This window comes from Ahaetulla prasina, chromosome 9, assembly GCF_028640845.1.
Source record: "Ahaetulla prasina isolate Xishuangbanna chromosome 9, ASM2864084v1, whole genome shotgun sequence".
Classification (NCBI taxonomy): domain Eukaryota; kingdom Metazoa; phylum Chordata; class Lepidosauria; order Squamata; family Colubridae; genus Ahaetulla; species Ahaetulla prasina.
This window is the reverse complement of record NC_080547.1, coordinates 76,326-98,294: the sequence shown is the minus strand read 5'-3', so window position 1 is coordinate 98,294 and position 21,969 is coordinate 76,326. Positions and strand designations below refer to the sequence as shown.

Here is a 21,969-nt window from a genome sequence, read left to right as displayed (position 1 = left end):
TCTGTTGCTAGGGCACTGCTTTGACTACCTGGACAGTTTGACCTCCACCAGACCTGTGACCAGGCTTCCTTCTTGTCTTGCTGAACCTTTTGGCAGCTACCAAGACCGGCCATTACAAAGCCTTTGCTGTCCTTACCTGTATTCTGTTGGAGGGTCCGGAGCTCCAAGACGTCCTGCTTGATTTTTTCAGGTGTAATCAGTTTCTCTTTCTGCATTTTCTTTTTTTCAGCAGCTGCTTTCCGGGCTTCCAGCTGCCTCTGCCTGCAAGACTTTGCTGGTTCAGGAAGTTTTCTCACCTCTCTGGGAAAGGAGGTGAGGACCTGGATGGCCCCGCTGCCCATTTTTGCAGCTTGATTCTCCTCACTGCCAAACTCATCTGTGGTGGACATTTTGTACAAGGGAAGAACGTGCAGTTGCTCATCCTCAGGGATTTTCCCAGGGGTGCGATTGTCTTCTTTTGTCAAGGTACACACCTGGAAAGGCAAGCAAAACAGTCACCCACACATGAAATTCCAACATGCAAAAACACCACAACCGTCTTTCCGGACTTCAGCTCTTGCTTGTCATGTCCAGCCAGCACTTTGGCTGGAGGAGCAGGGAAGGTGAAGCTATGTGAAGAGCATCCAGCTGGAGAGGGCTGATCTAAAAAGTTTCTCTGCATAGTCAGAAAATGCCTGACTGCCACATCCTAGGCTGTGGTCAAACAAAGAGAGAGCTGCAGGTGTTTCTTCTCATATGCAGACACCCACACATCCAAGCCCCATTAATGCATATCAGCCATGTCCCGCTGGGGGAAATCAAAATTCCTGCAGGTACTCATGCTTACAAACACATTTCTACAAAGGAAACGCTAGGAAGAAATAGGAAAATGGGCTCCCTCTACTTGGCACTGCTGGAATCCTACTGCTACTATAAATGGAAAAATCAACATTTTTGTCTTGTTTTTGGGAGAAGATTTCCTTCTCATTTGCCTACTTTTCTACTGACTCAAATCAAGAGCATGGTCTTATGGAAAAAGCAAAAGACTCAAACTGCATAAAGATTGCTGAGAGGAAGAAAGAAACAACAAATATATGCCTGAAAGTCTGAGACTCTGCTGAACACAGCTTCTTTCCTTCTAGCTACGAGGTCTGAGAAACCCACAGATCCCAGAAAAAGAAGGGTGAACCTCAGCTGCTTTCCTCCCAACTTCTCCTGATGGACCACTTGGTCAACAAGAGTGGGGGGTGGAGGGGGTCAACTGTATAGGGTTTTTGTGGGGGTAGCAGAAAACCACATATTACCTACAAAAAGCCCACCCTTTTCATATCCTGGCCAAAGGGACAAGGAACAATTCTGTTCAGAATGAAAATGGTAATTGTGGCTGTTCAACAAATAGCTTCTTTTTGCTTGAAACCAGAGATTTCTACTATAAATTGATGGTGTGTAACAAAACTGGACCACTAGCTTTCACCCTCAGAAGGATATCTTTAGCCTAATACTTCCAACATTTGAAATTAATTCAAGCTGTGTCTTCATTCTTAACAGATCTGGTTTAATGGCATTTCTCAAAAATCCCTAAGAATTTTCCTTCTACTAGGAGCAAGACAGAAAGAACAGAGAGAAATAAGATCAACTAGAACAACAAAACCTATCTATGAGTAAACAATGGAAGAAGAAACAAAATTATTATCAATTAACATAAATGGACTAAATTCACCAAGAAAAAGAAAAATAATTTTCAATAAATTAGAGAAATTAAAATTAAATCTAATCTGCCTTCAAGAAGTCCACATCAAAAAACAAGATAGCAAGTTATTAAGAGTACCCCAAAATTGGGAAACTATAATTTTCATTAGCACAGCAAAAGAAAAGGGGGGTGGCTCTATACATTAAAGAAACAATAAAGGCTAGACAAATCTTTGCAGATGAAGAGGGGAGAATATTGATGGTGGAGGTAACAATAACAAAATAAATACTGTTGATAGGGATATATGCACCTAATAATAAGCAAGATGAGTTTTATGGAAAATTACACAGGAAAATTATAGAATTGGAATATGGAAATATTTGTGTGGTAGGAGACTAATGCAATCGTAGATGCAAAATTTGACTATATGATCGGTAAAATAGGGTAAAAAAAGCAGGAAAATGCTTCCAAACACTTTTTTTAAAACAATGGAAGAAATAGGAATGCAAGATGTATGGAGAGAGATTCATCCTAAGAAAAATCAACATTTTTGTCTTGTTTTGGGAGAAGATTTCCTTCTCATTTGCCTACTTTTCTACTGACTCAAATCAAGAGCATGGTCTTATGGAAAAAGCAAAAGACTCAAACTGCATAAAGATTGCTGAGAGGAAGAAAGAAACAACAAATATATGCCTGAGAGTCTGAGACTCTGCTGAACACAGCTTCTTTCCTTCTAGCTACGAGGTCTGAGAAACCCACAGATCCCAGAAAAAGAAGGGTGAACCTCAGCTGCTTTCCTCCCAACTTCTCCTGATGGACCACTTGATCAACAAGAGTGGGGGGTGGAGGGGGTCAACTGTATAGGGTTTTTGTGGGGGTAGCAGAAAACCACATATTACCTACAAAAAGCCCACCCTTTTCATATCCTGGCCAAAGGGACAAGGAACAATTCTGTTCAGAATGAAAATGGTAATTGTGGCTGTTCAACAAATAGCTTCTTTTTGCTTGAAACCAGAGATTTCTACTATAAATTGATGGTGTGTAACAAAACTGGACCACTAGCTTTCACCCTCAGAAGGATATCTTTAGCCTAATACTTCCAACATTTGAAATTAATTCAAGCTGTGTCTTCATTCTTAACAGATCTGGTTTAATGGCATTTCTCAAAAATCCCTAAGAATTTTCCTTCTACTAGAGCAAGACAGAAAGAACAGAGAGAAATAAGATCAACTAGAACAACAAAACCTATCTATGAGTAAACAATGGAAGAAGAAACAAAATTATTATCAATTAACATAAATGGACTAAATTCACCAAGAAAAAGAAAAATAATTTTCAATAAATTAGAGAAATTAAAATTAAATCTAATCTGCCTTCAAGAAGTCCACATCAAAAAACAAGATAGCAAGTTATTAAGAGTACCCCAAAATTGGGAAACTATAATTTTCATTAGCACAGCAAAAGAAAAGGGGGGTGGCTCTATACATTAAAGAAACAATAAAGGCTAGACAAATCTTTGCAGATGAAGAGGGGAGAATATTGATGGTGGAGGTAACAATAACAAAATAAATACTGTTGATAGGGATATATGCACCTAATAATAAGCAAGATGAGTTTTATGGAAAATTACACAGGAAAATTATAGAATTGGAATATGGAAATATTTGTGTGGTAGGAGACTTTAATGCAATCGTAGATGCAAAATTTGACTATATGATCGGTAAAATAGGGTAAAAAAAGCAGGAAAATGCTTCCAAACACTTTTTTTAAAACAATGGAAGAAATAGGAATGCAAGATGTATGGAGAGAGATTCATCCTAAGAAAAATCAACATTTGTTCTATTCAAATAGGCATAAATTCTGATCCAGAATACATATGGTATGGATGACATCAGAACTGAAAACGTGTGCAAGAGGTAGAAATAGAACCTAATGTTTGAATATTAAATGAAGCAATATTGCAAGAAAAAGAATTTATACAAAAGATGGAAAAAGAATTGGATTTTTTCTTCAAAGAGAACAGGATGGAAGAGAACTCCCTACAAACTATGGGATACTGTTAAAGCATATACATGGGGAACTAGCAATACAGGAAAGAAAAAGAAAAAGAAACAAAATAAGACAATGTTAGAAGAAGAACATAAAAAATTGGAATCAGAATTACAGAGAGAACCACAAAAAAAGGAATTGAAAAATCGAATAGATATAATAAAACATAAAATGAACAGTGAAAAAAGAAGAATTGGCATATACAACTAAAAGTGCAGAATAAAACTTTTTTGAAAATGCGATTAAATCTGGAAGATGGTTGGCATATATATTGAAAAAAGAGAAAAAATGGATACATCGACTAATTGATGAGAAAGGGACTCTTCACTATCAGAATGAAGAGAAAAAAAGCTATCATAAAAGAGTACTATAAGAAATTGTATGATAAGGAGGAAATTTGGGAAAATAAAATACAACAATACTTGGAACAATCTGAACTTCCCAAGGTACCGGATACAGTGAAGGATATGTTGAATGAACGGATAACAATGATGGAAGTGACAGAAGCGATTAAGAGACAAAAAAATAATAAAACACCAGGGCCCAATGGGCTACCGGCGGAATTCTATAAACAATTAGAAGGGGTATTAAGTCCATTCGACAACGTTAATTGGCAATTCATGATAGTACAATTAAAATATGTGGATTTAGGGGAAAGATTCATCAATATGATCAAAGCAATATATTGTAAACAATCAGCTAAGGTGATAGTAAATGGAGACATGATAGAGAATTTTAATATCAAGAAAGGCACCAGACAGGGATGTCCATTGTCTCCATTGCTATTCGTATTGACTTTGGAAATGTTAACCAAGAAAATTTGGCAAGATGAAGAAATAAAAGGAATGGAAATAAAACAAGGGAAATATAAACTACAGGCATTCGCAGACGACTTGGTTTTCATATTAGAAGACCCCATAGAAACTGGACCAAAACTAATCAGAAAAATAGAAGAATATGGGGAAGTAGCAGGACTCAAAATAAACAGGGATAAGACAAAGATTTTAGTTAAGAACCTTACACACACACACAAAAAAGAGTGTTATTGGAAAGAATTAACATATAGATAGTTAAAAAATTGAAGTATTTGGGAATACAATTAACAGCAAAATGTGCAACAATCAGAAAATAATTACATGAAACTGATGAGGCAAATTAAGCTAGCCCTGGAGAAATGGAAAGATTTACAATTGTCATTATCAGGAAGAATGGCCACTATAAAAATGAATATTTTGCCAAGACTACTATACTTATTTCAAACAATACCAATAAAACTGGGAAAATATTTTGAAGTACTAAATAAAATAATATTAAGATATGTATGGTTAGGAAAGAAAGCAAGAATAGGTTTGAAAATGGTGCAGGAATAAATAAAAAAAAGAGGGGGGTTTAGACTACCAGATTGGGAATTGTACTATCAGGCCTTGATACTCACATGGGTGAAAGAATGGATTAGCTTGAGACATGTAAGACATGCTGGCACGGTTTCTTATAATATGGGAAGAATAAGATACACAGCTATTTTCAGAGACATTACGTTAGAAATGCATTGTTATTAATCTGGTCCAAGATAAAAGAACAACACTATTTGAAAATACCAATCTGGCTTTCCACAATGGAGGCATTGGTACATCCTAATGTTATTAATATGGCAAAAATCGTAAGATACAAAGATATTTTGAATGACAAAGGGGAATTAAAAACTAAACAGGAACTCAGTAGCCAAGGGATAGACATTGCATGGTGGCCACATTTGCAGATACAATCTCTTTACGAGAAAGATGCTAAAATGTATGATTTTAATAAAGAGTTAACAGAATTAGACCAGATATTAACTGGAATGTTGGAATGTATGTTGAAAATGTAATCAATCACCCGGTTCATATTACCATATGTGGTAGACATGCCCAAAAGCTAAAAAATATTAGATGAAAATACATACTTGGCTGGAAAAAATGACAAAACAACATATAGACTTGAAACCAGAGATATTTTTGTTTGGCATTCTACCAGAAAAAGATGATAAAAAGACAACATATCTGTTCTTGCATATACTAACCACAACTAGAATTGTATTTGCGCAACAATGAAAAAATGATGAGATTCTATCTGAGGGGAATGTAATTAAGAAAATATTAGAATGCACAGAAATGGATAAACTAACATTTACTATTAAGGATAAAACAGAAACTGAGTATTTTTTATATGGGGCATATTTTATCAATGGCTGGACAATAGAAACAGAAGTTAGAAAAGAGGAGATATAAAAGGAGGAAATGCTAAAGTGGAGAATTGTTAAAGAAGATCATAAGTATTATTGTTATTATATTATCACAATAGCTGAATACCCATGTTCCGCTACGAAACTATGTGATTGGGCTTGCTAAATCGACACTTACAGCTTTAAAATTAATGAGCAGTTACAATCGGCCTCTTCTCTCCCCTTCTCTCCCTTAGCCTTGCCCGACAGAAGCCTATCCCTATCCCCATCCCCATCCCCATCCAATCCCATCCTATCACCCTTCTCTCCCTCAGGCTTACCCCAGAAATATCTCCTATCCTATCCCCTTCTCTCCCTCAGCCTTGCCCCACAGAAGCCTCCCCTATCCTATCCCCTGCTTGCTGCTGTGAAAGTAAAACTGAAACTGAAAATCCTCTCCTCTGCTTGTGTTTTGCATTTGGAATAGATTTCTTTTCAGGTGGGGAGGGGGAGTAGAGCTCCTTAGCATCAGAGCCAGAGGTGGCATTCAGCCGGTTCACACGAACCATTGGCAGAAATTTGGCCAAGGTTGCCGAATCAGTAGTGATGGCCGGCTGGCCATGCCCCCAAACCGGTGCTCAGACACTTGTCCTACCTCGCCTTTGCCACATGCATCCACAGAACTGCCTCCTCCTGCCTACACACAGGTAAGCATTTGTGCTAGTCTACTCCCCTCCCCGCCGCCAGCATCCCCCAAAGCCACTGGCGTTGCAGCTGTGGCAGGGATGGGGGGCAGCCAGGCAAGCTTCGCAGCTGCGTGGTTATGAAGCTTGCTGGGACAGTGACCCCATCCCCGCTGCCAGTGTCTCCCGAAGCTGCCGGTGTTGCAGCCATGGCAGGGATGGGGGCATCCTGGCAAGTTTTGCAGCCACATGGCTACAAAACTTGCTAGGTCGACGGCTTCGAGGCAGTGGAGGCACGGGAGGAGGGTGCAACACGTGGCAGGCTCCCCACAGTTCCTTGGCTTGTCCAGGCTGCAGCTGAGCCCAATGCCCTGAGCTGGAGGAGGCACCGCAGGGCACTGCTGAGAGCGCACTAACCTTGCCCTCCCCGGGCATCACCCACCTGCCACCCATCAGCAGAGGCACTCTCCAGGAAGGACAGGAGAGGCTGGCTACTGGTCCACGGCCCCCTGGCAGAGCAGCTCCGACTGGCCCAAGTGCTGGACTCCGCCGTTGCCACTGCCTCTGCCCAGCTTGCCCCCGGCTGGCTCCCAAGCTAGGAGGCAGCAGCCGGTTTCCCCTGCCCTCTAGATCGCCAGCATGAGCATCTCCAGGAGCTCAGCAACAACGTGAGTAACAACGGCAGCCGTCCACCCACCCGCTTTTGGTCGAAGTGGGCTTGTTTTGCAAAAGCACAGTGCAGCAGAGGGCCCTGCTCAACCAGGCCGGGCTGGGCAAAGAAGCCGCCCAATCCAAAGGTGGGGATGCTTTTTTTGGGGGGGATGCCATACCCGTAAGTTTTATCCCTCACCCACCCACCCATCCACCACCCGTGTCCAGGCACTATGTTAGGGGAACTCGGGCATGATTGGTCTTGAACGCAGGGACATGCGCCCCCATCCCCCTCCACACTTTTGCAGGTTGGAGGGCTATGGAGCATGGACCCTTTTTCAAGCCCGCCCCAGCCGGGTTGAGTCCTTCCTTGGGATAGATGCCTGGACACGAGGGCACAGGCTAGGCCCAGGTGCCCTCATCTGTTTCTCCCAAAGGTGCTTTTCTCCCCCTCCCCCCCTCCAAGAGGCAACTGGACTTTCTGGTTTTTCTTCAAAGACCTTTCACTTCTCCTCCAGGAAGCTTCTTCAGCTCTGAGGAAGTTTCTGGAAGAAGCTGAAAAAGCTTCTTAGAGGAGAAGCGAAAGGTCTTTGAAGAAAAAGCAGAAAGTCCAGCTGCCTCTTGAAAAAAAAAAGCATCTTTGGGACAACCTGGATGACTGAGAATCCCTATAGACATCCCTCATCCTAACCTTCCTTTCTGATGCCTCCTAGCCTTGCTTGCCTTCCATCCCTGTGCTGCCCACTCTCCCAAAGCCCATGATAGTGGAGCATCAATGTCCTCTTGCGGTCTCAAGAGTGGCTGAGGATTCGGAGGTGGCACACACCCATGGTTTCCTGATTGCCAGGGGTAATTGGGAGAGACCTGGTCCGTCCCGAACTTTTGAAGCTGGTGGGCTCTGGATAAAAGTCGAAACCTGAGTTTGATGCTGTCCTAGTGGTTTTTGCTGGAATCCTCGTTTAAGTTTTGGAGAAAGACTTAATTCACCGTAAGCTTGTGACTACTTTTATCAAACCTTAGAATGATTTAGAAAGAAAGAAAGAAAGAAAGAAAGAAAGAAAGAAAGAAAGAAAGAAAGAAAGAAAGAAAGAAAGAAAGAAAGAAAGAAAGAAGGAGGAAAAGAGAGAGAGAGAGAAAAACTGTGCTATTATTTTTAATTGTTCCATTATTTATCATGTGTTAATATTTTACACTGTCCCTACACCTAGAGTGATTTTACTGCCTTTCTTTTGCCCATGGCTACCACATATTTTTCAGGGATTTACATGCATTCAATGTCCATAATCCAGAGCATAAATACACGTGTGTTTATTTTGTACATCAGGTTGCATCAGTCCAGCTTAATATGCTATTCCTGGTATGTGATGTTTTGTATACATACAGAGAAAGAAGCACTCTTGTGATCTTTGACTTTTAGGCTTGCTGTCAAACATCAGCCATAATACTGATTACTGTTTTGAACAATATGCAGGTTGTATTACAGGAATGGCTATTTTATATGTGAAATTATGACTGAAATATTTCTGCACCTATATTGGTTCTCACTGTCAGGAAGTTTCTCCTTAGTTTTAGGTTGCTTCTTTCTTTGTTCAGTTTCAGGAAAATACATTGCCCCCCCCACTTCTTTCTGGCAACCCCTTAAAAGCCTGTTGCCTATCATACTCTTGGGCAAAGCATGTGAGCCATTTCCTCCTTTCAGTGGTCCATGAAAGTACATCTATATGGTAAGTAGATAATAAAGTTGAAAAAAGGATGAAAAACATTTTTACAGAACTATAGATACATTGAGGCTGGGTGTGACAAGGAATGGCTGGGAGAGGATGCGCCAGGCGAGGCACTCCTTGACGTGAGTAACACTGAGTTGGCCATGCCCACCCAGTCACATGCCCACCCAGTCACATGACCACCAAGCCAGGCCCACCCAGTCACATGACCACCAAGCCAGGCCCAGTCACATGACCACCAAGCCACGCCCCAAGCAAGCCATGCCCACAGAATTGGTAGTAAAAAAATTTGAAACCCACCACTGATAGCATATTAATAATAATATAGGAAATACTAATGCTCTGATGGCCATTTCAAAAAATCATTTCTTAGTGAGCACCTAGAAGCCAAGAGGAACATACATGGCAAATTTCAAGTTTGTAGGCTTTACGATTCTGGAGATTTTGTGATGATGCATGAGTAGTATTTCACTTTTATATATATAGATTATTATATTATCAATATTACGGTGAAGAATACCACAACAAATAACGTGTATCATGATTGTTTAAAAATAACTGTACCCAGACCACACATTGTTTTGATGAAAATTGAATGTTATATAAATAAAACAAAAACATTAAAAAAAAAAAGAATTTTCCTTCTACTGTCTACCACACAGAACCCCAATTGAGCCTAGTGGTATAAAGCCACCTTTCATTTTTGTATAAATAAATTCTGACTAGGTGGACTAAAGTGTTTTTTCAAATGCAAAGGGTGAAATTTATATTTTTTACTAGAAAATAGCAGTGAGAATACAGTAATTATGGAAGAAGTATCCATAGACTAGAGTCCATGTTATCAAATATTTCAAAGGCTTGAATTGGGAGGAGGAGGAGTAGTTTGTGAAAAACAACCTTTAAGGCTCGTTGCCTTTCCTGGGACAGTCTAACAAGCTTTTGGCCCTTCTGGAATATTTCACAGGCAGAACTGAAGACAAGGAAAGCACCCCTTACCACCGTGCACCCATTGTAAAGGTTGTGCTGGTCCTTGTGTGCATGAGCACAGAAATCCATGCATGCTGTCACTCCAGAAAAAGGCCTCCCCTCTTTCAGTCCAAGTCGGCAATCTATTGCTACATCCTCATTTGTAACCTAATCAAAAGGAAAGAAAAGTGATTTGTGTTATTGCATCACACTTCACATTATGGCCTTAATGTGAAAAAGCAACTGTGTCTGACTATTTGTCCCCACTCCTGTCAGAAATGTAGCTTTGGGTCAAGTTTCATGTAATCTGGAAGGCCTGTGATCTCGTCCATTGATAAATCCAAGATTTTATTTTATAACGGCCCTATTGTTAGGCGAGCAAGCCTTGTCTGTCTCAAGAGGTCCATGCGATGTTGAAGGTAAGAAACACATCTCCTGATTTGAAACACTTTCAAAACAGGCGATGTGGTAGCACTTAGAATAGCAAGAGCTGATTTGAGATGTGCTATGAAAACAGCAAAGTGGTCCTGTAGTCAGAAAGTACAGAATTTCTTTCAAGATCCTATGGACCCTAGATGAATGTGGCAAGGTGATCAGGTTATTATTGACTATAAGGCAGCTTCCCTGACATGTAAGGATGACACGGATTTTCTAAACAAGCTAAATATGTTTTTGGGACAGTTTGAGGCTGCAAACAATATTCCAGCAAGGAAGGCTGCTCCCCTTCCTGAAGAACAGGTGCTCAGGTTTAATACAACTGCTGTTTGGACGGTCCTGCTGAAAGTCAACACTCGAAAAGCCGCAGATTCTGATAATATCCCTGGGCAAGTACTTAAGGAGTATGCTGACTAGGTGGCCACTGTTCTCACAGACATCTTTAATCTCTTGTACCAGTGCCCAAAAAATCTATAACCACATGCCTTAATGATTACCATCCAGTTGTACTCACTTCCATTATGATGAAGTGTTTTGAAAGATTGGTAAAGGACTATATGATTTCATGCTTTCCCCCTACATTTGACTCATTAAGTTTGCCTATCGGAAGAACCGCTCTATAGATGATGCACTTTCCTATGTTCTTCATCTTAACTTGGTGCACCTGGAAGTGAAGAATACTCACGTGTGAATGCTATTTGTTGATTTTAGTTTGGTGTTCAACACAATCATTCCTCAGCATTTGGTGAACAAACTATTAGGTTTTAATAGTCCTTTATATAACTGGATACCTGATTTCCTTATTGATAGGCGTCAGTTTGTGCCAGTTGAAAGAAAAGTTTCTCTTTAAGTACAGGTTCCCCACAGGGCTGTGTCTTGAGACCACTACTGTTCACTTTGATGACCCATGACGGCTGTGCCAAATTTACTACGAATCATATTTTGAAGAATGAGGATGACACAGCAGTGGTGGGTCTTATCTGAGATGTCAATGAAGATGCTTATAGGGAAGAGGTGAAGGCTCTGATGGACTGGTACAATAAAAATAACCTGGTTCTAAATGTTAATAAAATGAAGGAGATCATTGTAGATTTAAGAAAGAGCCGTCATAGTCATACTCCACTCAGTATCAGATGCAGCTATAGAGGTGGTCAACAATATTAAGTACCTGGGGGCTCAAATAACTAACAATCTGAACTGGTCTCTCCACATGTCATCCTTAGTGAAGTGTGCAAACCAGCATCTGCACTTCCTGCGTCAGATGAGGAGAGCACATCTTTCTCCTTCTGTCCTGGCCACTTTATACAAAGGCACGATTGAGAGCATTTTAACAAATTACATCACTGTTTGGTTTGATGGCAGCAGTGCCTTAGATAGAAAGTCCATTCAGAGAGTGGTAACGACAGCCGAGATGATTTTAGGAAGCTCACTTCCTGTATTCAGGATACTGCTTATAAGCATTATGTGCTTAGAGCTCAAAGCACGGTTAGAGACCCTACAAACCCACTTTATGGTCCGTTTCTGTTGTTCCCCTCTGGGAGGAGGTTTCAAAGTATTTTTAGCAGGACTACCAGATTCTGTAACAGCTTTGTTTCCTACGCCATCTGTCTGGTAAACTAGCAAGATTTGTTTTTTTCGCCATGTATATGCTTACATCCGGACTAGACTGTGTTGTTTCTCTGTGTCATATATGTGGTTATATGCTTATTTATTTATTTATTTATTTATTTATTTATTTATTTATTTATTTATTTATTTATTTTGTCATGTTTATGTAGTGTATATTGGAGATGGTGACCCTTTGAGACCTGTATGCAACAAAATTTCATTTTAATGTATTCTGATTAGTGTATATTCAAAGTGTCAATACAGTTATTCTAAGTTTATGTCTAACTGAGCAGTGGAAGACTTTCCTCCAGGGCAGATGGGGAATTCATGAGGAAGGGCAACTCAGAGACTCACACCTATCACAATGGCAGGATTCACCAGTCACAAGCACAAACTGCACCATGGCTAAGTACAATGTACAAACCCAACCCATATAGGCAAGTGGATCAGGAACAACCTTGCTTTTATTCTCTTTCCAAACAGGTGAGACTCACTGATACCTGGCATACTTTCTGAACAGGCAGGACCCATGCAAGAGCCACTCAAACTGACTTGCAAGAAAGATCTATTCCAGCTTGTTGCAAATTAGCTTTCTTACAAGAAGACAACAAACTGGTAAACAGAAAACTGGAGGCCAAACGGATGTTCTCCCATTTTGTTATACTGCATCTCCCAAGGAGAGCAGCTTTACCCCACTGTAGCATAAGGAAATAGCAACTTCCATGCAAAAAAGCAAACTCTATGATGGAGTTCTTCCTTTGAGATTTGGGGACTGCAACCCTTTTCCTAGGAGTCACATGATTTTACTTGTAGAGCCTTTGAGAATTTCAGCTACTGGATTCCATGTTTTGTCTGTTGCAGACCTTTGGTAGGTAGATGTTTATCAGAGGCCCAAACAAATCATGGAAAATTTATCTAGGCACCTGGTTTTGATAGGCCTGGGGTGCCAGTCTCTTATAAAGTGGTGCAACCTCTGTAGCTAAATCCTGGAAGCTTCTTCTGAGAACTTCTTCCTGGAAAGAGAAAAGGTCAAGATTAGCTCCTTAGTGTCTCTAGTGAGCCTGCTGCTCTCAGTAGCAACTCCTAGAAATACTTCCTCTCTCTACCCCAAGTTCCTTTGGAAATAAGTTTGAACTTGAACAGTTTTTCTGCAAAGCAACTGCCTTCCTTTCTTCAGGCAAAGCAGATGAACATAAACACAATCGCATCTTCCCAACTCATGATTGGAGGTACATGTTACACAGCTTTGAGCTATGCATACAACTGTTTCTACACCCAGGAGAATTTGGAAGTTAAAAGAGATTAAGGTTCACAGACTCCCCTCTTTTCCTTCTCTGAAGTTATTAACCCTTTCTCAGCCGGTTTTGTCTAGTGGTTAGGGCACCAGGCTAGAAACCAAGAGACAGTGAGTAATAGGCCCATTTTGGGGATGAAAACCAGCTGAGTGACTTTAGGCCTGTCACTCTCACAGGGTTGTTGTCGGAAAAGTAAGAGGAGGGAATATTACATAGGTTCACTACCTTGAGTCCTTTGTAAAAATAATAAAATGCAAAATCTTTTTTAAAAGGCAGGTAGTCAATCCTTCATTATTTCCTATTATATAAAATGCCCCAACTTCTTTCCAAAGGTACTTTTATTGATAAGAAAATGTGGTTTTCAAAGCAGTTCACTCTAGAAGAAACCTCTTCCCAAACATCCCCACAGGATGGATCAACTGAGAATACAGTCTTTAAAAAAGTACATTCTGCAGCCTTAAATAGCATTAGATAATGTGGTTTCTTTTTGTCTGAAAATGTAAGTTTCTTCCATGACTATGACTGAAATCTTGGGAGAAAATCCGATGTACGTGGTTCTTCCTTCCAAGTAAATATATTTGGACTAATCAATAAATGTATGGCTATTTGTATGAATATAGATTCTTGGGAAATCAAGAAACCAGTCTATGGTATTTCAGGCTGTCTACATGGAGGGAAAGGCCCTCCTCAAAGCCACCACCCTTCACTGTTACTCTTCCATCTGTTAAACTGGGAGATTCCAATAAATCCCTCTAGAACAGGGGTAGTCAACCTTTTTATACCTACCACCCACTTTTATATCTCTGTTAGTAGTAAAATTTTCTAACCGCCCACCGGTTCCACAGTAATGCGCCGTGTATCGTTGTCTGCGCATGTCTCTCACGCATCGTGGATTGCATTTGGGGGGTGGGCACCGGCAGCAGCTCTGCTAGTCTGTTACAGCTGGGAGGTGTGGGGGGGAGATGCACGACCTATTCTGGGACAAGGCTCTTTTGTTTGTGGTCGCACTATAGCGCCGTTTAGTTTCACTTACGTAACATGAACTAAACTTATGCATGAGCGATACAAATAGTATATTTTCAGAAATTTAAATTGTCACGGGGAATTTTATGAAAACCTAATGAAAATGTTTTTAAATAATGCTATGAATTTTTTTTAAAGTCAATTAAATTAAAAATAAGGAAAGTGCTTCAGTATCTGACAAAACCCCTACCGCCCATCATGAAAGCTGGAATGCCCACTAGTGGGCGATAGGGACCAGGTTGACTACCACTGCTCTAGAACAAGAATGACCAGGACACTAACCTCCTTGGGATTGTCTCCCTGTAATCTGAATTTCCTGGGTGTTTTGCTCCGCGCATATTTGCACCCGTTGAAATACATGCTCCAAGAGCAGCCAAAAGAGAAGGAAGCACCACAGGTGTTGGGATCTTTGCCTTGACATGCACAGGTTCGGCTGCAATGAATCCAAAGGGAGTGGGGATCACAGGCTATCAAGTCTGTAAAAAGGAGTCCTAGGCTGCCCACCCCACACAAAAGAGCAGAGAACCAAGAGCACAGCATCTTCAGCAGTTTCCTAAGCAAATGGCAGCCAGATACATCACAATTGACACAATATAGGTAGGCTTATGCTAAACCTTTGGATACTAATGATCATGATATCCTTATGGACCAGCTTCAGGGTCAGGAGTGAGTGGCACTGAGTCACACTAGTTTTCTTCCTCCAGAAAGTGTTGCTGTTGATGTGGGAGAGACGTCTTGCCCATAGTCAATGAAGACTCTCGGTCATCTAGGTAGATTTGTCTGGAAGTTGAGTCATGGTACCTGTTATGGGTCCTGTCTATTAAAGAGAGCCACTTGGTAAGACATAAGAAGAAATCAGAAATTGGTCTTTTACAAGACCCTAAAGATGTGGCTCAGATGATTGGGGAGGGGGTGGTTTATATCTCACCTGTCAATTGTCTATTTATTCTGAATATTTTTATTCTTTTGCTGGTTTTATTGCGGACAGCTATCCAGACTCACTTGTTTGAGATGCACTCCAATATATTTATTTATCAAATTTATATGGCTGCTTATCTGACAAGAACTTACTCTAAGTAGCATACCCCAATAAAAAGTATAGAAACTGTGACATGTGAAACATAGTTATATAAACACAGAGAGATAATTCAATAAGCAATGGAGCTACCTCAAGATCCTACTACTGAGACCCCCAGGCCTGATGACAAAAAAAAATTTCCAGAAAATTAGGACAGATGGAGCTGACTCCACTTCAGGAAGGGGAATGTTTCATAAGGTGGTGACACAGTAAGGAGGCCTGGCTCCCAGGTCTAAGTATAGTTCCAAGAGGGACCTACAGCATGCCTCTCTTGGTGGGTCTGGTGGGACCAGCAGATGTAATTGGGGAGAGGAGTCCCTCAAATAACCTATTCCTATGCCATGAAGGACCTTAAAGGTCAAAACCACTACTTGAACTGGAGCTGGATGTAGGCTGGCAACCAATGCAACTCACAGAGCAGAGGCATAACGTGATGTTCAGGAAGCATACTGCCTATACCACTGCATATGGAAACAGTTAATACTTGCAGATACTCTTCCACGATAGCTCCATGTAGAGTACAGTACAGTAGTGCAATTGGAGGTGACCAGCGCACAAGTAATTGAGTAGAGCCCCTTGATGCAGAAATGGTGTCACTGGCATGCAACACGAAGATGTGCAAAAAGGCCTGCCTTAGCATCACTGCCATTTGCTCTTTGAGCCGGAATCGTGAGTCCAAGAGGGCCCTCCAATTGTGCATCAGATCTATCTGCAGCCATATAACCCTATCCAGCACCAAAGATGGCATAGTCCTAGAAACAGCAGGAGCCAAGCCCCAAAAACACAGTCTTGCTGATGATGATGTTCATCTGAAGCCTGTTCCCCACCCAGACCTTCACAGCCTCCAGATATGGGGATAAGACATCCATAGCATTGCTTAATTCCCTGGGGTAGAGATATAGAATTGAGTATCATCAGCATACTGGTGATGCCTCACCCCATGGTGATGGATGATTGCACTTAAAGACCTCATATTGAATAGCAGCACCAAATCCTGGGACACCCCACAAGGTAGGGGCTAGGCTGGCTCAGGGTGAATGGATTGGTTTCCCTACCGTCCTTCACTCCATTGTAAGTCAAGCCCTTCCTCTCAGTTGGCTTCTGTGTACCATAACAGAAACATCCCATCTTCCTAAGCCAAGCACCAGGTATCAGGGTTCCAAGGAACAACCCCCTGGCTGCTGGATGGCTGAAACTTTTCTTTTAAAAAATGGGTTATCTTAGCTTTTCTAGCCAGCATCCATTGAGGAGTCAAGCAGGTTAAGGTTGCAGTGCAGAAAAGTTCTTAGTCAAGGTTGGAGTTGACTTGAAATGAAAGTAAATTACAATTAAACTCTATTATTTTTAAATCTTTATGTTTACTTAACAGTATCTTTCTATGTATCCTGTGGGCTTTATTATTACTTATTATTCTGTTTGAAGATCATGTCCTAGCCTAGCAAAGGGCCTGCACTTCATCCTTCTCTACACATAGTCCTCAGTCATCTTTTAAGAGAAGAAAGGAGTCCACTAGAGACAAAGTAGGAAAAAAAAGAAGAAAAAAGAAATAAGGAAACAGAAGGAATTTGATGCTAAAAAATTAAAATGCCTGATATTATCAGATGGTCTTTAAACTTGCAAGACAGCTGCCTCCCTCTAGGCGGGTTATCACCTGCCCAATGCAAGCCTCCATTTCCCAAGAAGAAAGATAACGCAGGAGGGCATCTAAACTCCAATCCATTTATCAGCAGGTTCTCTTTTAGTAAATGTCTCTGTGCTGCAAGACTCTTACTTTTCTTGCAGCAGACAATGTGGAAGCCAAAAGCAAACCATTTTACTTCTCAGTTCAAAGGTATTACAGGAAGGCAACAACAAACCAACACAAAACAGGGTTGCTAACTCCTTGGAGCCAAGGAGTTAGCCAAGAAGAGCCTTCCCTTCGCCTTCCTCTCCTGCTTTTAGGGAAGAGCCAGACAAACTTACTCATCATTCAGCCCACATCGCCGAGTGGTAGGGTTTCCAAATTTTGTGAGTGTGTCAGTGAGCTCCTGGTAGAGGGTGTCCCCCAGGGACCGAGGGATCCCCTCCCAAGCCAAGATCAAGATGATAATGACAGCATTCTGGCAGTGGTGGCCAGCACGGTGTCTCACTAGGCACAGCAATTTCTCCTCTATGTTGTGCCTCCTGATGACCTGGAATGTAAGCAAAGATGTTGGTTGGTCCAAAAAGGGACTCCTCCCCTCTCCCCCCCCTTCTGTTCCTTTGGCAGGCTGGATTGCCTCCCTGGGGACAAGGCAACTTGGCAAGACTGGACAAAGCCATGCCATGACAAAGGTTGCCATGACGAACAGTAGTCCACTGTACAAAGCCCAAGCTTGGCTGGATAGGGCCCTACTCTCTATTCTGAAGGCCAGGCTGGCTTGGTAGACAAGCCTCAAGCCAGAGGACTTGAAGGCTAGAACTTCTCCCATGGCTGCACTCTTGCAAAAGATAAATGGCTTAGTAACCTAACTCTCTAAGCAAGGGGACTCTGAGTTATCACAGTTGAAAAGACACCCCATCACCCCCTTTCCTTCTAATTATTTGCAGGGCTTAGAGGCTGGTCCAATCAAAACGGTCCAACCACCTTATGCACTCTAGTTACACAAATGAAGCTAAAAAAGAGAGAGCCTAAGACACAAATAACAATGTTCTTTTCAACTCTTTGGGACAGTGTTTCTCAATGTTTGGCCATTTGAAGATGTGTGGACTTAACACATCCAGAATTCGCCAGCCAGCACTCCACACATCTTCAAGTGGCCAAGGTTGAGAAGCCCTGCTCTACGACAATGTTACATTTTCCTCACTGACCCATTTTGCGATAGGGCAGCCGCGAGAGCTCTTTCCTTCCTTCCCGGTATAGACCACCTTTTCAATTCTGATGGCTTTCCCCTTCTCACCATACCTGGTGGAAAAAAGGTACATCATCAGCACAACAGACAATGATGGGGCTACCTGAGCAAGAGCATTTTTAAAAACTTACTTAAAAGAAAAAAATACATAAAAATATAAAACAGAAACATTGCATGGAAAAGTTTGCAGAATATGACTTTTACCTTAATACATCAACTTGAATTAAAATTAAATGAAATAAAATATGGTTTCATGCAAATTGAATTCTAATGTTCATGATCAATAGTCAAATGTAAGAGTTGTGAACGTGTTAATATTTGACTATTATAAGAAGCAAGTTTTAGATTTTTTTCCCCCTTTGGTACAATCATGTCCCTTTCTTGGAGACTGCCTGGACAAGTCCCTGCAGTTTTGGAAAGGTTTTTCATAAGTGGTTTGTCATTACCTCCTTCCCAGGGCTGAGAGAAAGTGACTGGTCCAGGGCCATCCAGCTGATTTTGGGCCTAAGATGGCATTAGAACTCAGGTCTCCCTGTGTCCAGCCTGATGCCTTATCTACTAGGCCAAATTGACTCTCCAAGTTCTAGTTTAGCAGAGAGGTTTTCTTTAATAAAAAAAAACATCACAATACTGCAAGTGTGGCCTTTTTTATGTTTGCACTCTGTGGCTATGTGTACATGAATAAGGGACAGAACAAGTGTTGCAATAGATTTTGAAGAAACTGCTGCTTTGCACTACTCTGCCCCTAGTGCTGGCTTCGTTTTAGTATTCACACAACTTGCTAAATCCTTGTTCTGACCCATTTAGTTTTATTCATTATGGCAAGCAGGAAAAAGGATTTGGAGGATCAGGTAGCAGGATGACCCTCAACCTTGGGAGAAAAGCAAAGAAGGAATGGCTGCCCTTCCCTGGATGGTGACCGGGGGTGGGGGTCATCTCAGAAGGCTCCTCTTCCAGTGGAAGCAAGTTTGCAGCAGCAGCAGCAGCCACCACCAATGCATGGAGGTCCTTCCCCAGCCTCCCTCCTGCCTGCATCTCCAGCAGTGCCCTTGATCCGAGATGCAAGGGTGACTCAGGGAGAGCTCGCTTAGGAATGACTCTGAGCACTCAGGTGAGTATGAGGCAATTGCAAAAGTAGAAACTCATCCAGAGAAATAAGAAACATGGAAATGGCAGAAAAAGACCAAAGGGTCCATCGAGTCCGCCTTTGAGGATTTTTTTGCTTGCTTGCTTTTCTTTTTAATTTATTTATTTTGTTATTTTACCATTATTTTTTTTTGTCAGATGCGATGGACATGTGTTTTATACCAAGCATGTTTTAACTAAGTTACTGGTCATTGATCCATTACCTCTGCTGAAAGTTGGTTCCAAGCTTCTGCTACTCTTTCTGTGAAGTCATACTTCCTACGTCCAGGTCCCTCTTTGTGCATCCCTGCATTCCCTTTGTAGTGCAAGCCTCAAGGACTCCTGGACAAGATTCCTTAATGGATCTATACTGTAGCCCATAAATCAGGGTAAAGTCAGCTTAAGGGAGGCAAAAGGGGCAGGGGCTATTCACAGTCCCAATATACCATTCTGCTTCAGAACAGTAATCCCTAACCTTTCCAGCTATGCGGGCTGAGGGGGGGAGGGAGTGGGCAAGAGGAAATGCTTCCTACCAAACCAATTTAGTTGACATGGGGAATTTCAGCAAAACGGTGTACCTTGATTTCAGCAAAGCATAAAATCCTACAAAAGAAAATGCTAAAGGGAGCTGGACAACACTATCCTTAGATGAATAGAATGCCGGTGGATGGGCACAAAGCACAGGGAATGAACCTCAGGGCTCCACATCAGCATATGGGAAATGCTAAATGGTACATTCCATGGCCATTTTTATTGAGTGATCTGAAAGAGGGACTAGAAAACATTTCAAACCAGCCGATTTTCAGATGACATAGAAATGGGGGGAGGGCAAATGCATTAAAGGAGAGTGCTAAAATTCAGGGGACAAGCTGCAATGATGGAGGAGGATCCAGCAAGATAAATTTCAATAGGAACAAATGCAAAACCTACAGTAGAGCAGGTGGACAGCAATCTATACAAATGGATGTGACTATCTTAGTGAATCACAAGCTGAACTTGAGCCAACAGCCTGATGCAGCTGCTAAAAATGCAAATGCAATCATTGCCATCCTAATCCATATTCTCTGTCAAGATCAAGAGAAGTCCTCCTTGTTCTGCTAAAAAAATTAGTGGCTTCATTTCTGGGTATGCAAAATTGATATACCAGTGGAGACATTTTCTTTTCAAATTCTTCAGGATCGCTATCGTGGCTTACCGTTCCTCCATAAGTTCCCTAATGGATGCCACAGTTGGTCCAGATCCCAGATGAGTGTAATATGGCCCCTCATCTTTTTCAACTATTTGTTCTGTTGAAAAAGCAAGAACAAGCAATTAGTTGATTCGCTTTTTGTAGCCAAGGAATGGAAATCATTGACTGATGACAGGTCACTCAAGGGACTGTTCCCATACTGAACAAGCACCCAGAGCAAACTTTAAATGCCTCTTGTAAGTTGGGATGGGTGCTTTTCTTGGCATGAACAGGGAAAGGAGATGCTCCACGTTGCCCACTTTCCTGCGTTTGGCAGACAAGGGATATTTCAAAGAAGTAAACCTTGTAACCTTTTCTCAACAGCAGCTGAAACCTCAACAGCAAAGGGGAATTACTTTCTGATGGCCACTTTACTCACTGTTTCCTTTCAACTTTCAACCAATTGAATATTTGATAGTCAATTGCTGTACTGGATAGTATTCAATTGTTTAAAAAAATCTCCCTAGTCAACAAAAGATGATTAAAGCAAAAATGTTTCAGATTAAAATAAAACATCTGGGACACTGCCACCAAGCAGCGTTAATGCCTGTATGATGAACAACTCAGAAATAATGCACTGGCCCAAAGAACAAGCAGCTGCAAAATGATGCCTCCCTGAATAGCCCCCATTCATCCCACAGAGCTTGGGAAGGATTTCTGATGCTGTCATTCCAGAGTGTTTCCACAAGAGGTTCACGGAGCCTTTCTTCCTGCCCCAGGACAAAACTCTCTTGACAGGAGAAAACAAAGTCGGACTTTCAACCTAAGGAGTCAAAAGAAAGCTAAAGGAGACAAATGATGGCATCCATCGGTCTTCCTAGATAACCTTCCTTCTTTTCCTGCAGCACTTCTGGGATGAGGGGCTTCTTCCAGCTCATAAAATATACCTCACAGTAATGACTTTGCAAGATCAAAGGATAACCAAAGGATCGTGTTGCCCACAGTCACCATTGCAGAAAAACAGCTGGTACATCCAGGTCAGATACATTTAAACAGAGTCCAGAGAAACTTAAGCTTAGAGCTAGGTGTTGCCTTCCCTCCCCCAACTCACCAGATCACTCCTTCCCAATCTACCACCTTCACTTCATGGGGAGGCCACAAAGCAATGCGGGGTGGGGGGGGGCCATAAACCCTCCCAAAACAGAAGTATGGCAGTCTTAAACAGATGGAGAACTAGATTTGGAGGGGGAGAAATGCTGTGTTAAAAACTGAAAAGAAATACTTTTCTGAGTCCCCGTTCCTAAACCAGGACATTGTCCAAAGGTAACCAAGCCTTATCCCAACACAACGAAGAACAGATGAGATGCTGTGTGAGTTCTTACAGCACACCAAACCCAGATAAATAAAATGTAATTGCTGAGCTGA

The 21,969-nt window shown here is 41.6% G+C and overlaps 1 protein-coding gene across 8 annotated transcripts in view; it reads right to left on the bottom strand.

The window, feature by feature from the left end:
• The window catches only part of TET3 (tet methylcytosine dioxygenase 3), an 83,608-nt gene that overhangs the window by 10,642 nt on the left and 50,997 nt on the right, over nt 1-21,969 (bottom strand). For all 8 annotated transcript variants that reach the window (XR_009156511.1, XR_009156512.1, XM_058194813.1 and 5 more), the window contains exons 3-9: nt 20,572-20,662; nt 18,211-18,304; nt 17,344-17,552; nt 14,586-14,736; nt 12,909-12,998; nt 9,973-10,110; nt 137-473 (exon numbers count right to left, since the gene is read on the bottom strand). Coding sequence is in view for 6 of the 8 variants with exons in the window: in XM_058194813.1 (XP_058050796.1) it covers nt 137-473; nt 9,973-10,110; nt 12,909-12,998; nt 14,586-14,736; nt 17,344-17,552; nt 18,211-18,304; nt 20,572-20,662 (1,110 nt within the window). In the remaining 2 variants the exon portion in view is untranslated. The remainder of the gene's footprint in view (nt 1-136; nt 474-9,972; nt 10,111-12,908; nt 12,999-14,585; nt 14,737-17,343; nt 17,553-18,210; nt 18,305-20,571; nt 20,663-21,969) is intronic.